The sequence below is a fragment of the Mandrillus leucophaeus genome, unplaced genomic scaffold, assembly GCF_000951045.1.
Source record: "Mandrillus leucophaeus isolate KB7577 unplaced genomic scaffold, Mleu.le_1.0 Scaffold750, whole genome shotgun sequence".
Lineage (NCBI taxonomy): Eukaryota > Metazoa > Chordata > Mammalia > Primates > Cercopithecidae > Mandrillus > Mandrillus leucophaeus.
In genome coordinates this window covers 913,144-931,217 of record NW_012108142.1, presented here as the reverse complement: position 1 = coordinate 931,217, position 18,074 = coordinate 913,144, and the positions used below count along the sequence as shown (strand labels likewise).

The window sequence follows — 18,074 nt, the reverse complement described above, 5'->3', positions numbered from 1 at the left end:
TTGTCTTCTCTTTTTATTTCTTGATATCTAGTTAGGTAACATGCCCTCCTGGTTATGTTCATGGAAGTTATCCTTTCATGTGTAAGAAGCCACCTTCAAAACTTAGTGTCATAATACATGAAGAAGGATCACTTCCCAGTCATTCCATGCAGCCAGAATGCCCTTATCCCCAAACCAAAGACATTCCATAGAAACTATAGACCAAGGTTCCTTATGAATATAAAAACAAAGTATTTAACAAAATGCTAGCAAATCCTATGCAGAAACATATAGAAAGATTTATTCACTGTGACCAAGTTAGACTTATCCCAGGAGTATCAGGTTGGTCCAAGACATCAAAATCACTGAATACAATATATCATATTAACAGGCAAAGTATTACAGAAGACAAATTCATGGATAAAGTAATACAAAAGCCAAATGATCATCTCAGTAGACTCAGAAAAATGACTTGACAAAATATAACTCCCTTTTATGATAAAAAATACTCAGTCAATAGGAAACAGAAAGATGCTTCCTGAACCTAATAGAACTTTATTCCTAAGATGAGGAACAAGACAATAATCTCTGCTCTCAACACTTCAATTCTATAATGTACTGCATGTTCTAGCCAGGGCACTTACATAGCAAAATGAAATAAAAGTAATTCAGATTAAAAAATAAGCAAAATTATCTATTCTTAGATAACATGATCTTGCATATAGAAAATTAAAAGAAATCCATATAAAATGTAGAACCAATAAATGAGTTCTGAATGTTTACACGATACAAGATCCGCGAACAAAACTCCATCGTATTTTTACAAACCAGCAATGAACAACTTAAAAATGAACTTACAAAAACAATTCTAAATACAAATAGCATCAAAAAGAATAAAGTGCTTAGGGACAAATTAACAGAACAAGTGCAAGATTTGTACATTTAAAACTATAAACTATTGTTTAGAGAAATTAAAGAAGCCTTCAAAGGGAAAGACATTCTTTTCCGTGGATTGAAAGACATTATATTGGAAAGATGGCAGTGCTCCCCCAAAGTGGCCTATAGACAAAATGCAATCCCTACTAAAATTATAGCTGGACTTTTTGCAGAAATTGACAATCTGACCTTAGAATTAACACATAAATGCAAGATATCCAGATAACTACAAACTATCTTTAAAAAGAAAACAAAATTATAAGACTGACATATCCCAATTACAAAATTACTACAAAGCTACAAAACAATCAAAACAATGTGATACTGGTATAAAGCTGATATATGAATCAATGGGATATAATTAAGAGTCCAGAAATAAACACTTACATTTTTGATCAATCAAGTTTGACAACAGTGCCAAGACTATTCTACGGGAAAAGAGGAGTCTATTCAACAAATGTTGCTGAAACAACTGAAGATCCATATGCAAAAGAATGAAGTTGGACCCATACTCCATACCATATACACAAATTAACAAAAAAAATAGACCTTGGAACTAAATGCAGTCGCTACAATTATAAAATTCTTAAAAGAAAACACAGGAGTAAATTTTTGTGACCTTGGATTAGTCAGTGGTTTCTTAGACATCATGCCAAAATCATAGTGACAAAAATGGTAATTTGAACTACATTAAAATTGATAACTGTTATGTTTTATAGGTCATCATCAGAACAGTGAAAATACCACACAGAGAATGGGAGAAAAACATTTGAAAATGTTATGTCTGATATGGGAATTTTTCTAAAATATTTAAAGTGACTCTTAGAATATAACAATAAAAAGACAAGCAACCCAATAATAAAGGATAAAGGATGTGAATAGTATGTTTCCAAACAACATAAACAATTGATCAATAAGGAGAGAAAAAGATGATCCAAATCATTAGTAATTAAGAAAATGCAAATCAAACCTACAGTGAGATAAACTTCATACCGATAACTGGCTAAAATAAAACGTCAATCAGACAATAACAAGTGTTGACAAGGATATGAAGAAATCGAAACCCTGATACGTTGGTAGTAGAACTGTAGAATACTACACCCACTTTGGAAAAGTTTGGCAGTTCTGCAAAATTTTAAATGTAGTGTTATCACATGATCCAGAATTCTACTCCTATGTATAGTCCCAGGAGAACTGAAAACATATGTCCACACGAAAACCTGAACATGAATGAATATTCATAGCATTCTTCATAGTAGCAAAAAGCCTAGAAACAACCTAAATGTCCATCTACTGAAAGAAACACACAAAATGTGGTATACCCATACAATTGAATATTGTTCAATATAAAAAGGAATGACATATTGATTCATGCTGTCAAATGTATAAAACATGAAAATATGCTAAGTGAAAAAAGTTAGACACAAAAGGCCACGTATGGTATAACCTCATTTGTATGAAATGTCCAGAATTGGCAAATCCCAGAAACAGAAAGCAGATTGATTTCCAGAGACCTTCAGATGGTTCTGGGTTTTGCTTCCAAACTAGCTCATCTACAACTGGCTACCTCCATACTAAACAATCCATTAGTATAAAAGTGAAATATGCATTTTTTTCTTTCCTGACCTGTTTAGACCATTCTGTATTGTGAATTTTCTTGCCCACCTTCCTTTCTCTGCACAAATGCAGTCCTTTATATCCTGTCTTCACTGCTCCTATGGCACTGCATAAACACTTTGATTTGGCATAAACACTTTGATTTGGCATAAACACTTATATTTACATGTGGCTGATGATTTTCACAACTGCCCTCCTTCCTCCAGGAAACTATAAGTTACTGGAGAGTTGGACGCAATAATTTGTCTTCATTATCTTATCCAAGTCAACTTTTACGAAAACATTTTGCACACGCTAGTCTTTCTATAACTATTTGTTGAATTGAATATTTGAAGAGTAGCATTTTCTAGTAAAAATGTATATGTAGTAGACATTAAAGAGAAAATATGTCCACTTTCTTTGTATTTTGTGTCTAAGTACGAAACACGTTAAGACTCTTTCAGAGGCAAATGCAATGTTCTGAGTAAGTGCAAACCCTAGTTTGCCTGGGAATTCGAATTCCTTCACCATTGTAGTCTATGCTTGACATCATCGAGAAAACTGGATGGCATCAACTCCATTTTCTCTTTTAGCTGTTCCTCGGCCGTTTAGTGATGGGTCATATGATGATGACTTGGGAACTGAACCATGGGCAGTAATCCTTTTTCCCTTGCTCATGTGTAAACCACACTGTCAGTGAATTAAGCTGAAGATTTTATCTGTGCCCTTGAAATGTGGTTCTAGGGAATTACGGCATTCTTGGTCTGGAATTTGAATTCCTTACTTACTGCTCTAAGTGCATTAAATGTTGCAGTATTTTAGAAACTACTTACTCTTTTAAGAAAGTTGTTAGAATCCATCAGTAAGTCAAAGCAGTACAAAAGTGTAGAAAGAAAGGGTTGTTAGGACAAATTCATTTATCTCCCTATGTCTTAATTGAATATGAAAAGATAGGAAAAGGTTAGAGGAAAGATTAAGTATTGTGTACATTGTCCCCACTAGAACAAAAGTGATCTGCCTAAAATGTCCTTTATTTCTGGGGCTTGAAACCTGTGAATAGCTCCCTCCCCACTATCCCCAAGATAAAATTCAAATTGCTCCAAACCGTTTGGTGACCTGATCTCTGATTCCATCTCAGCGTCCTCTCTCATCTGCTTGCTCATCCTTCACTCCAGGCTCCAGTCATCCCTGAACGTCTTCATTTACACAAAAGAAAGCTGTTTTCCATTCTTTCTTGCCACAGAGTGTGCCATTTTCTTCAGGTTTTTGTTTTCCTAGAGCAGTGATTCTCAGACTTAGTGTGTAGCAGAGAGCCACCTGGAGGGCCTGTGAGATCCCCAAGAGCGCTGGACCCACCCCAGAGATTTGGATGCAGCACAGCTTGATGGGAGCACAGAATCTGCATTTCAAACAAGTTATGTGGGGATGCTGCTGCTAGTCCAGGGGCCACGGTTAAAATCACAGGAGTACATCACTCTTTCATACGCCCTCATTCCCTCATTCCTTCTACGCATTCTGCAGATTTCAGCTATGATAGCTCATTTCGGCCAAATCTTATTTGATCCCTAGCAGTTGGGCAGAGGCTTTTCCGTGTATACCTGAGTGGTTTTACTCCACCTTACTATAGCACTGAATAGCCTGTTGTCAATGCCCAAATAATGTCACTGAAATGGTAAGCTCTTCATAGGCACGGGCTTTCATCTGTGCCATGGTTGTCTCTCAGGGCCTAGTGCCTGCCTGATAGTACAGTCTCCGTAAACAAAATTACTAAAGGAAAATAAAGAAGAAATAAGTGGAGACTAGGATCCATGTTCAGTCCATCTCGTGTTCTCTCTAATACCAGCAAGGGCTGTACATAGCAGAAGCCCTGCACGCATAACCAGGGACGGTTTCCAGGGATCCAAGGACAAGACTTATTGAGTACCCACTAAATATGCTTATTTATTCTATTAACCTTTCCTAGATATATCATACCCAGATAATAATTGATTGTCTTTCCCTTAAACCATCCCCTTCCTCTTCCACGCTGTGTCTTCCTCCTCCACTCTCCAGTCCCTCACCAGATACACAGATGGCCTCACCAAACACCCAAGCACCTGGAAACCTGGGCTTCTCTCTCACTTCCCAATCCTGCCAGTCTCCAGGCTATGGCTTCCTGAGGATTTACCCAGTCTGCTCCGTCTTCACTACCATGACTCCATTTCAAGCCCTCGTGCTCTCTCCCCTGGACTATTATAGGAGCTTTTTAAATAAGTTTCCTTGCTGTCCATCTTGTCTCCCTCAAATCTGTTCTTCACAGAGCGTCACGATTTAACTCCTCTGTTTAAAATCTGCTAACCACTCCCCATCTGCTGCAAGAGTGGTCTTAATTTTTCAGGTTAGGGATCTCTTTGAATAACTACAGACTCTCTCCCAAGATTCTCTGGAAGAGGTGCATGTAATTCAGGCCAGAAGAGTACCTGCAAAAAGGGGAGAAGAGACTTCCCAGCAGGAGACACCTCCTACAAGGCATTGTGCATTAAGGCTGTGGTGGCAGTGGGTGTCCTGGAACATTTGCATAGAAGATGAGAAGCAGCTAGAGTTGAGCCTATAGAGACAGACAGGAGCACCTCACAGAGTACATTGTATATGGTATGAAGGAGCTATTGCCTGGGCCAGCCACCACCTCTTCTGTGCCTCCATCTTGCTTTGTCTAAGCTTACCTTTGCATTTTCCACACTGTTATAGTTGCTGATTTGCTATGCTAGGAAATCAGTTTAAGGGCAGTGACTGCCCCTTAGTTGTATCCATATGCAAAAGTATAGTAGCCTGTCAGTCAATAGTTGTTGAATGAATGAATGTAGAAAGAACCAATGCTTCTGAGTTACCTTAGTTTTACACACTTGGAAATCCTTTTCTCACTGTGTGTGTTGCTGCTATGTTATTATGTCACTATTTATAACACTTAAACAATAGATTATAATCTGTATACAGTAATACACACATATATTACATGTACAATTCAACTAATCTTAATGTATCTCTCTATATTTATACCTGTGCAACCACCACCAGATCAAAGTATGAAACATTTTCATTTGTTCTAGAAAGTTCCCTAGAGCCTTTTTCCTATCAATAGTCCATTTCCCTGACTTCTATTATCATAATTTTTACCTGGTTTTGGATTTTATGTAAATAAACAGAGTCATACATTTGACTCTCAAAATATCCCCCATCGGATTCATGTAAGACTTTTATTTTGGTGATGTTTCTCCATAACCATTGCACTACAATTTACCTTAATCCACTCAATTAACACCTACATATTTGGCTTTAGAGATGTATATCAGTATCTTCTGTGGTCTGGGTATAATTCTTATCATATTAGCAGCTTATATGTAATTGCCAGTATTCATGATATGTTAAAAAAAAGTATTAAATGTCTACCAAATTTGCTACAGCTTAGCTACTTCATAAGAATCTAAAATTCGATTCCCTGCTGTACTCTGAAATTTCAAATATAAACATATATACCTCTTCCCTTGATAAAATCTCACTTCTGATCTGTATCTTTTCTTGACACTTTCCTTCTCTTTACACTTTTGGTTGACTGGGGTCTGTATGTTGCAATGTCTGCCTTGATAGATACTTGAGGGTGTAAAAGTAAACATCACTGGCCGGGCCCGGTGGCTCAGGCCTGTAATCCCAGCACTTTGGGAGGCCGAGGAGGGAGGATCACGAGGTTGGGAGGATCACGAGGTCAGGAGATCGAGACCATCCTGGCTAACATGGTGAAACTCTGCCTCTACTAAAAATACAAAAACTAGCCAGGCGAGGTGGTGGGTGCCTGTAGTCCCAGCTACTGGGGAGGCTGAGGCAGGAGAATGGTGGGAACTCAGGAGGTGGAGCTTGCAGTGAGCAGAGATTGCCCCACTGCACTCCAGCCTGGGCGACAGAGCGAGACTCTGTCTCAAAAAAAAAAAAAAAAAAAAAGTAAACATCATTGTAGCAGCGTCACGTCAGCATTTTGAGAGGAAGCCCACGCAGGATGTAAATTAGCAGTAATAGGATGTAGCATCAGGAGGTATCACAGCGATACATCAGTGCAGCTAAACTGGCCAAGAAGAAAGGGGAAGAGGCCGAGCGGGAGGCGGTTTGCCCGCTGTGACCCTTGAACAGTTATTTCCTACTCATTTTACACAACCCCTTCCCTTCTCCACCTTCTCCTCTCCAGATGTCTCTCCTATGCATGCCCTCCCCTCTCCCTCTCCCTCCCTATGTACACAACTCCAACATGTAGGGTTGAAGGGACGATGGGCAGTGAGGAAGGTAGAAAAAATGTGACAGACAGAAGAAAGGCCTGTGCTGGGAGTTGAGGGCAAATGGCATACTGGAAACCTAAGCCTAAACCACCCAGCAGGAGGGGTATTGCCCCATGATGAAAGGTATGGTGGACTCTGTAGCCTGAATGACTTGGTCAACAGAGTCATGCTCTTTTCTGGCCAACTGATTTTGAATGTCTTGCTTAGTCTTTGTGCCTCAGTTTCCTCATCTGTTAAAAAAGTATTAGTACCCACTACATTGTTCCATTTCTTAAATGAATTGATGCCTATGAAGAGATTAGAATGCCTACCACATAATAAGCACTTTTTAATTGTTTGCTATATAAGATGAAGGCTTAAGAAATGGAAGTCATTTCCTAGAAATATTCACTACGAAGCTTATTTAGAATATTCTTACTTTTTGAATAATAAATCTGAATATTTATTCTGGAAATACTAAAGGGAATGACACTAACATATTTATTTTTTGACTACCTGAGTTTTAGGGCTGCTCTGATGTTTGACACTGAAGTCACACTGAAGAAGAGAGGAAGCAGGGATGAACCATACTGAGAGCATGCATTCATGTTACTGTTTTCAGGTATCCCAGCCTCATTCCCTTGATGCCAAGTCTATGGGTAGAATTTCTGGATTTTGGGCTTCTAGGGATGAGAGGTTTCCAGGATTGGCAACAGTAGATAAATTAAAGAAATACTGCATTGAGTCAGATCAAGTCTACTGCATTGAGTCAGATCGAGTCCACCTTTATGAGGACACTGTGGAAAGAAGGAAGCAGAGATAGGGATGGAGATTTCGAGACAGGAAGAGGACTTAGCTTTTGGTCGGTGATGATGGGACGTGCTGTCCACTTCCCACTTGTCACTGCCTCTGCTCTGACCCCAGTGCTTCGCCCTTAGGGGCCTTGGGCGGCCTCAGCTTCCCAAACACACTATCCTTTCTATTTCTCCTGCTCCAATAATTTCCTGCAATATTTATGCGTTTCAGATCTAATCATCCCTCTCCTCTGCATTAAAAGCTTCCTTGTCTCTGTATGACTCATGAGAATGGACAGAGCCTCTCACCCCTACCCTGCAGCCTGGCCTCCACTTACCTCTCTAACTCACCTCTCAACTGGCTGTGCCAGGTACTATCCTTCAGCCTTGCCAAATATTTCTGTTTATTTCTTGAACATGTCATGAAGACACCACACACCTCCCTTCTGCCCACCTGCTTTGCCTGATTTCTTCCTACTCATTCTCTGGTGTCTGCCAAGCACCACATCTTCAGAAACGCAGTGCAAACCCTCAAGCTTCGGGTGCCTGCTCCATACTGCCATGCATTTTCTAGTGTAGTCTCCGTAATTCTGGTTCCCAGTATATAATCTTTGTAAGCTCCACAGGGTAGGGTCTAGGTCTGATTCATGGCTGTTGTATGTCGAGTGCTCAACAAAGACTTCCAGGGTTGATAGAATTCTTTGGTAGTCCCCCTACTTATTTGCAGTTTTGCCCTCTGCAGTTTCAGTTAACCACAGCCAACTGCAGTCTAAAATATTAAATGGAAATGTCTAGAAATTTCTATTTAATATTTGTATTCTATTTCTAGAAACTCGTTAATTTTAAATTGCATGCTGTTCCATGCATGGAGTAACATGATGAAGTCTCACGCCATCCAGCTTCACTTCTTTCTGGACATGAATCATCCCTTTGTCCATTGCATAAACACTACATGCTTCCTGCTCGTTAATCATCCACATCGTGTACTCCTGACATCCAGTCATTGACATTGTCGCGGCTCAGTGATCCTGGGCCATCTGAAGCGGATGATCCTCTCTTGACTGCAGTGTTAGGTCAATAGTAGCCTGCTCCATACCAATGCCTACGTCATTCCCCTCACATCAGGCATCAGTAGGCATTTTATCATCTCACATCATCACAAGAAGAGTGAGTACAGTATAGTAAGATATTGTGAGAGAGAGAGAGAGACGATGAGGGAGAGCACATTCACCTGACTTTCATTATAGTATTTTGCTATAATTGTCCTGTTTCATCATTGTTGCTGTTAATCTCTTACTGTGCCTAATTTATAAACTAAACTTTGTCATAGGAATGTATGTATAGAAAAAAACAGTGTATATAGGGCTCCGTATTATCTGTGGTTTCAGGCATCCACTGGGGATCTTGGAAAGTGTCCCCTGCAGATTGGGAGGATACCATATAATGTCTACTTGTTTAGCACGTGGTTCATGGGTAAACATGGCATATTTACTGTGAAGGGGTTCTGCTAGTCATTGATACCTGCAGGACTGTACCAAAGGCGGTGATGTCTTCAGGGCAAATCACATAATAAATATTTTCAGTAATATAAAGATAGCATTAGGTTAATACAATATCAGGGGTGTGTGAAATACTTAGATAGTGATGGTTGGAAGTGTACTTGTTGAGTACCTATCTTGTACGGAAGAACCCTGGGCGCTAGGCATTATTGTTTCCATTTCTTATCACAGGAATTTGAACCTCAAACAGGTGACCTGACATTTAGGGAGTGACAGATACAGGATTCATATCCAAGGAAGTTTACTGATGTAGAAGTGAGGAGAGATGACCCACTAGAGGAGCCTTGGTCAGGAAAAGGATGTCCCAGACTTCTAGGGTTTCATTAGCCTCACTCACTGTGGCCAGAATTTACCTGTGTCTGTTGCTTTACTCTGATAAGTCCTTCCAGTTATTTATAGGAGTGTTAAATATGCAGAGAGAGAGAGAGGAGGAGGAAGAGAAAAGGAGGAGGGGAGAAGGCAGCAGTTAGTGGGGGATGGAAAAGAGAGGGATGGTGGGGGATGGAGGGGAGGAAGAGAATGTAAGAGGTGTGGCCAAAAGAGGCTAAGAGAGATTCTGATGGGAAACATGAAGTCGTGGATCATGAATCAGAGACATGGATCAGAGCACAGACCACACTCACAGAGCATCCTGGCACTGATTTCCAGAGCCCCACTGTTCAAAAAGCAATAGACAGAAAGCCTGATATTATCCTGCAAGGGTAGTGGAATTGTAACACAGGAGAGGAACCAAAGAGTTCAAGGACTCAGCTTTTATAGGCTGCACATATGCCCATTTGAGAGTGAGACAGCCGTTTCCTCTGACAGCCCAAACTGTGCAGATAGGAGAAAATATTTATGGAGAATAATATCCTAACAATGAGGGCTATTGAAACTTACCCAAAAGACTAGAAACTTCAGTTTGGGGAAATAATTTAATGACATTTGTGAATTTGGATATTTCAGTGTACGTTTCTTTTTCTGGAACACTTTAAAATATTGTTAAATTTTGGGAACCTCTCTAGTGACTATATTGTATACATTGTCACTCAAAGAAAATCAGCAACAAGGGAATTCAAATTCATTTAGAAGAAGAAAGTTAAACTAGTACCCAGATCTCCCTATGATCTGTTTTAATGGAGCCTTCATGGGGAATACTGAAAGACAATATAAACTCAGTCTGCTTGTACCTACATGCTTGAATGAAGAAGGGACTATACTCCACTTCAATTCTCTCTTCTTCTCCTGTCATGTATGGTAAGTTATGTTTACCTAAGTGTTCAATAATCCTGCCTTTAATAAAATATTCCTCAAGACATTATATGTTATGCACCAGAAAATGTTTTACAGCCATTCTAATTCTCTGGCTCTCCATTTGTTGATCTCTGAATGTTCACTAATGTTTTGGACCTCTTAGGAAATAGGGAAAGTAGAAGGCTTGAGACTCAAATAATGAATTACCTACCTAGGAAGAGCCTTCCATATGATACTAGTTAAGAAAAATGCAAAGCGTTGCATTATAAATGCTGGATTGACTGGTACAGGAAGAAAATGAATATAGGGTTTAGAGAAGGTCAGGACTAATTTAAGCAATAAAAAAATCAAGAAGAATTTGTAGATTAAATGGGCTTGAAGTACATTTGAAGAATGCACAGAATTTGAATAAGTAACCTAGTGTGATTAAATTGTAAATAAGAGCATGATTCAACTAAAGAGGCATATTTTGTTTAAAAAGTCCATGTATATCAATGGGAAAAGTATGAAAGAGAGGCTGAGGCTCCTTTTTTAATTGCCTTACAATTCATTTCATCCTTTTCAGGAAAATTAAGAATATCTTTTAGGTCATCAAAAAGCCTTCAGATATTGTCTTCTAAATGACAAATTTATAGAGATCTGTTCAAACATTTCAGCCTGGTGTCCCAGCTGTCTTATTTAGGCCATCAGTAATCTCTAAACTTGCTTCATCATCAATAAAAGTTTTTTTATCTGCCTATTCCTGGTAACTGGTTGCAGTATACTATTTATTCCCTCAAACTGATTAAAGAACAAGGCAGAGAATACTTAATTATTAATGTGCTCATATCCATCCATATCATACACGTGCACATAAACCTAGGTAGAGTCAAACAGACATAAAACAACATTGCCTGTTTCTTATTCACCATTAAGATATGCAAACTTTTGTTCAAGGTCAAACATTAGGTGAAATGACATCTGAAAATGGGAAAGTACTCCTAGATAGTTGTAACACATATGCTGGAAAGATTTCAAAGTGATTGTTCATATTCAAGTGAAAAACCTCACAAACGCTTTACAAATGTCCTCCTTTAGATACCCAGTTTAACTGGTCCTCACTAGAATTTAAAACATTTCATTTTGATTAGGGAAAAAAATCACCAAAGGAAGTGGGTGGCAAATGCCCTTAAGGAGCAATTAGAACATCCCATATAGCCTGAGTGTGTGTGTGTGTGTGTGTGTGTATCTTCATATATCCATATCAATGCACTTGCATATATTTGCTATTATATTAATCTATATTGCATTACAGAGAGTAATTTTCAGTCTTTTGAAACAGTATTTAAAATTGCATTTCTTTTCTGTATCACTACTCTATGAAAGTATTTGAATAATCAGGGATATTTTCTAGCCCCTATATGACAAATTCACTTTTAGTCACTAAAGCAGTGCTCAGCTGGGTTAGCCCTCACTACTCTCTGACATGGAGAGGGCAGGTCCTATTAACCCCTACTTCTTTCCAATTGTGCAAGTCTGTATTGTAAATTTCTTCTTGTTTACCCCACAATTGCCCAATTGCCCACATCTAACTTGAATGTCCATTTGTTCTGGTTGGAGAAATGTGAGACTATGTGAAGCTGAAGTGAATACATGGCCCTGTGGAATCCTGAATCCGAGAGCTAGTGGTTTCATAGGCAGGCCAAAATCAGGAACAACCTCCACAGTCACTAGACTGAGATGAGGGACTTGATCAGAGAATCAAGGGTCTGTTCAGTCATTCAAGGTAGGCTTGATCCTGGTCCTGAGGCACCAGGGGTTGACCAGAGGCTGATTCTATAGCAAGAGCTGAGTGTATTTATGCCTTATTTTTTGACAACTCAGATACTTTCTCCTCTATAGCCTTCAGTCTCAATTATTAGACCAGAGTTATGTTCCCAGGAGAGGTCTTCACTCCATTCACATAGAAACAGTCAATATTTGTGATAAAGGATATTATAAATTTAGCTCTCAGCCATTGTGTGTGAGACACTTGTGGCTCAAGGTCTCTAAATGTATGTAATTTACTTCATCAAAGGCTAATATTTATAAGCCCCAGCCTATTCACTGGGCAGAGGCAATGATGCCCCATCACAGAGCTTAATTTTGCATTACAAAAAACTGCTGTATGTGATTTATATCTTCATTTAGAATTTTTGTCATGACCTACTGTTAATACATACTTTACCTAAATTAATGATGTTTGCAAACTTTAGTTTTAATTTCTTCATTTAAAAAAGCATGACAATGTAGGAACTATTAGATTAGGAATTATCTGTCAGCTGACTGGCATTATGAAACTACAGGTTGTACATTGTCCAAATAGGGTTTTAAATGAAAACATGAAGTAATATCTCACCTGGGGCCTTTTTGGAGCTGTGTCTCATGAATCCCATTTTAAAAGATATTTACTAAGCAATTTCTAATTTTTGAATGTTTATCTCTCATTAGAATCATTACAGTTTCATTTATTTTTATTTTATTTTTTTTTTTTGCTGGGAAATCATTTAGCCTTATTTGAAAAAGTCTGGTGTATAATAATGCTAACATTTAAAAGAAAAAAAATCATGTGTTCATATCAGAAATAGTGTGAATAATGAGCAGCTGTATGGTGTATAAAAGACATAAAGGGGTTTCTTGATTATTCAAAAATGAGTTTGAAATATTACGCATTCGTATTTGGGAAGAACAATAGTTCATTGTAATAATTCTGAAAAATAAAATAATTGTGCTTTATTTGTTTGAAAATTTTCTGGAAATGAAAAGCAATACCCTCTTTCAAATGCATGGATTTAGTTTTGTACTTAATGACCATATTCTGCAAAATAGATAAATTGCTAACAATATATTTAATTTAGCCTTGGTCATTTCTTGCTACTGTCATCGACTCTAATACCATATTTAAAATATAAGATTCAGCCGGGCATGGTGGCTCATGCCTATAATTCCAGCACTTTGAGAAGCCAAGGTGGGTGGATCACCTGAGGTCAAGAGTTCGAGACCAGCCTGACCAACATGGTGAAACTCCATGCCTACTAAAACTACAAAAATTAGCTGGGCATGGTGGTAGCCACCTGTAATCCCAGCTACTTGGGAGGCTGAAACAGGAGAATGACTTGAAACAGGGAGGCAGATGGTTGCAGTGAGCCAAGATCGTGCCATTGCACTCCAGCCTGAGTGACAGAGTGAAACTCCATCTCAAAAAAGAAAAAAATGAAATACATATATATATGTATATATAATATATATTATATATGTTATATATTACATATATTATATATATATATGCCTGTGTGTGTGTGTGTATATATATATGATTCAAGGATTCCTGAAATAATTGTCTGACAACCCAACATTGAGTTGAGTTTCTCAGGGATGGATATAGATGAGGAAATTTTAATCAACTTCAAGTTACCATTTTAAAAAAATTTTATGAAGGAAGTTAATAGAGCCAAAATTATTTTCCTCAGTACTAATGCCTGCATTAGAAATTAATTTTTGTTGTATAGTGATGAAATGTATAATTAGGTTTAAACATAGTTCTACCAGTGTTTAGAGGATGAGTATGTGGTTTCAAAGACAAAAAGATAAAATGGCTTCTTAATCTGGGGAAATTATATGTAGGTACAGTTTATACATAGGAAGCACATTCTAAATAGTTTAACAAATCTGTGAATACATTTCTTAGTGTATCCTCCTTCAACTCCTCAAAGTGGATTAGATGTTGGCCCTTGTTTTAGAGGTCTACATTTGCAGTCTTACAGTTTCTAGCACACCACACTGTACTATCTTGATTGTCTCTATTTCATCTGACGATAAGCACTTTGAGGTCAGGGATTCATGTTTCTCTTGTAGCACAAAGAGTTGCCAAATGTTTATGGAATAAATGAGTCGATGAAAAACGAACACATTTGATAATGAGCCCCTGGAGATGAGATGTTAATTCTCACAGGGTACCTTGGTTAGAGTTCTTATAAGAAATGCCTTAAGTTATTTAAAAAAGTACGACTCAAATCAATTATATTTTTAATAACTTATTTTCTTTGTCAAGTGCACAACATGCCCCTCTGAGTGTTATGCTTTTTTTCAGTTTAAAGAGTGGATGGTATCATTAAACTCAATTGTCTTAAGATGTTTGCTGAGTTTGTACATATGCAGAGGCATGCAATTTGCAGAAAATTAAGACATTCAGACATTTAAGGAAGGTCTATAGGCAACATACTATTTATCTGGTGTTGTATTAAGAAGAGGGGGTAGGGACATCTACATGGATACAACCTTACCCGAAGAGACATTAGGTAACATTCACATAAACTCACAGTTATTTTATGCACATGTAAAGATTTGTATTGATTTAAAGAGAAGAGAGCTTTACTTCCTGTGTTGGAAACAGAGATAGTTGTCTCTTACAGTTTTACTGAAACATTACAAAACATCCAAGAAACTCTTTCAACATACATTATAGATTCCTGATATATAAAGGCTTTGTTTGAGAATATTTTATTCCTGAAAAGCAGCCAAAATGGTGACTTGTGTGACAGTGAGTCTCAAAAATTAATTGTGGAATCAATGAATGAATGAGGAATCAGCATTTCTGATGAAGGCTCCAAATCCACATTCTAATCGTTGGAAAAACCAAGTTAAAGTGTCCATAATCATCCTTTGGTATACATAAGTAAATCTTTTTTTCCTTGTTAATGTTAATGACAACTTTTCATTGAACACCAACAAGAGAAACCAGAAACTTTATGTGCATTATTTCTAACCTTCAGAATAAAGATTAGGAATTATATTTCACATGCATAGATAAGGAAACTGAGGCTTTAGCAGGTTAAATAATGTGTTTACACTGATACTCTGATAAGTGGTAGAACCTGGATTTGAAATCAGGCTGTTCTGTGCGAAATCTTTAACTTACTATTTTACATCACACTACTAAAATGTGTTAGAATATTGTTCAGTGAAAATTTAAGTCATGACCCCTTGTTGTATAGATTTGAATTTCATAATCTTCTAGTTTAATGAAAGCACTGCTCTTTGAGTTTCGTTCAGTAAGGAATACAAAATTATGTTACTGCCATAGAAGGATGGGTGCACTTAACATACTGTTCGTGTTTACCTTTCCAATAACCTCAAACCTGAAACATAAATTCTAGACTATGTCAATTTGTCTTTGGAGGAGATCATCATAAAAAAATGCATCAATTTGCAAAAAAAAGTATCACTTTGAATTTGTAAACAACTTAAAATATGACCTTTTTGTTTGCTACTATGGCTATTGCATTCTGAGTATGATATTCACTTTTATAACAATAAACCCTGGCAGGCCATGCATTTCTTTCTGATTCCAATTCAGTCAGACTTACTTCATCCAATTGGGTTGTACAGTTAAATTCATTGCAGTCTGCAGAGGTAGGAGAATCCTAAATTTTAAAGCTATGCAAACCAAAAGCTTTTTATGGATAATTTAAGTTTTACATTCTGCACAGAAAAGCAGAAAGATGTGTTCTGAAATATAATGCAATTTTTTTCATTACTAGGGACAGATCAAAGATCTCTAACTCAAAGAGGTGGCTATTTTAAGCTCCTGCTATCAATTTCCTATTCACACACAGCAACTGGTGGCAACTAAAAATAATCCGCTTTACTACCAGCTAAGAATCTGGTCATATGTGGCTGATGGACAATGTGCACGAAGAAGATTTAGGATCCCTCTATCCGTGGCTTCTCTCCAGCCCACTCATCAGCTTAGTTTGCTGCCATTTGAAAGCTATTGAAAAGCCATTAACAGGCAGGACCGGGAGAGCCGCACTGCAGCACACCTCCGTGCAGCAGAATGTGGCTGCATGTGAACACCAATTAGAGCTGACTATTCTCGGGATTGTGGTACTCGGGGCTGTGTCAATCAAGGGTGCTACAATAGCACGTGCAGCAGCGGTGCCTCAAGACCCACCGGGGAGAGGCTTATCTTAACTCCAGCTGCCGAATGAGAATGAGTTTGAAGCTTTTTGCAGGATCATGGAACAGAGCCTCCATGCAATAGTGCATCCTGAGGTAAACTGTTACCTGAGTAAGGGCTTTAAGTAATGCATTTCCTGGGAACGACAGTTGTGACAGAAGAGAATGCTGGAACCCGTAGCAAGATTCCTGTCTGAAATGGAAAGATGTCTCACTATCATTTTATCAAGTGCTGTAAGTAAGCTTGATGTTCTGCTCATGTGTTTATTTGTCTTGTTGAAGTATTATTTTGTGCAGATGCCAAAATTAAGGCAGGTCTCCTGGTATACCACATTCCCATAAGTGACATAGACTGTTGACTCAGAAGAATATTTTACAGGCTGGATATATTTCCTTTTAATTTCAGATTGGGAAATAATTCCAATGTGATCCAAATGCTAATAGCACAGAGATCTTTAAAACTTTAGCTTTAAAAAAAATGATTCATAAACACAGCAACCAAAAAAAAAAAAAAAACCCAGCAACACATGGAAAGAAATTATAAAAGCATATTTTTGCTCATTGGCACATGTTAATAAAGTACATAAAAACTAAGTTTATTCATATATGGCTGAGGTCATTTAGCTAGTATTTTAGTCTCAAGTTTTACTGCTTAAGCCTCTATTCAATGCTTTTTGTAGGCGTGATCTTTAGGGTTATCCTTGACTGTAAACTTTTGTCCTTGTATCATTCACCTTGCGGTGCTTAGGGACTCCGGGGACTTTATACCAAATGCTCTCCACTGATGTTCATATGGTGAAATCTAGTTTATCACCAGCTTTTCTGATGGGCTTATCAAGGGTTTCTTTAGTGTCTGAAATTTTGGCAGAATTTTCTGAGCTAGAGAATACCTTCATCTAAACCAACTCTGGATGGTAATAATGAAGAGGAAGACATATTGATCCAAAAATGGCTTGCTGGATATACATTTTTGTCCCCTGCGGCACTTCTGAAAACTTCTGTACATATATATCATGATCTTAAAGTGACAGATGACATCTGCAGAAAATGGTTTTCTTTTAGGCTGAAGGTTTTGCTGCCAAAGGACATCACAATGTTAAACTGAAGTGGCATATTAAGGGAACACATATGTTGAAGGAATCTTGAGCTTTGCACTAAAGGAGACTGAAAATGATGATTGAGAAGGTGAAAATATTTACCTTTCTCTTATTTTTGGTAGAGAATGTATACAGGAATTAAAACTATGATTAATGGAAATAAAAATGCCTTACTCTTAAGCATTGCCAAGAATGTCATGCTTTCATGTTGCAGAACAATTTTAATTCCCAAAAGCATTCACTGGTCATCTCGTACGTTTGTAGATTAGCTCTTTAACTAATAAGAATTAGAGGCATGCAGCATATTTAAGAATTTTGAGAATAGTCTTCTGTTTTAATCTGTTACATCTTGGGGTTATTTTCTTGGAGAAATAGACATAGGGCAATACTCTGACTGGTTTTTGTATTGCCTCTCATGTTTTACTGCACTAGCAGAATGTCATTATTTTCCTTTCTGTGCCCCTGCAGAGGAAAAACTGCATCGTTCCTACAAGGAAACTGGGGGCTCATTAGGCACAGTGAGCACACCTGGTGGAGGGCAGCCATGGAGCACAGGCGGAAGCAGAAAGGGACAGTGACATGGACATGAGAGATACAGGGAGCAGCTGGTCACCAAACACAATA

General features: G+C 37.9%; 1 protein-coding gene across 2 annotated transcripts in view; it reads left to right on the top strand.

Moving 5' to 3' along the window:
• The window catches only part of MYO16 (myosin XVI), a 655,611-nt gene that overhangs the window by 17,085 nt on the left and 620,452 nt on the right, over window positions 1-18,074 (top strand). The window contains exon 1 of one of the 2 annotated variants that reach the window (XM_011966243.1): window positions 15,937-16,587. The exons of the other annotated variant lie outside the window; for it this stretch is intronic. Within the exon in view, the coding sequence (XP_011821633.1) occupies window positions 16,560-16,587 (28 nt within the window). The 5' untranslated portion in view covers window positions 15,937-16,559. Of the gene's footprint in view, window positions 1-15,936; window positions 16,588-18,074 lie in introns of those variants that run through there. 2 annotated transcript variants of the gene reach the window in all.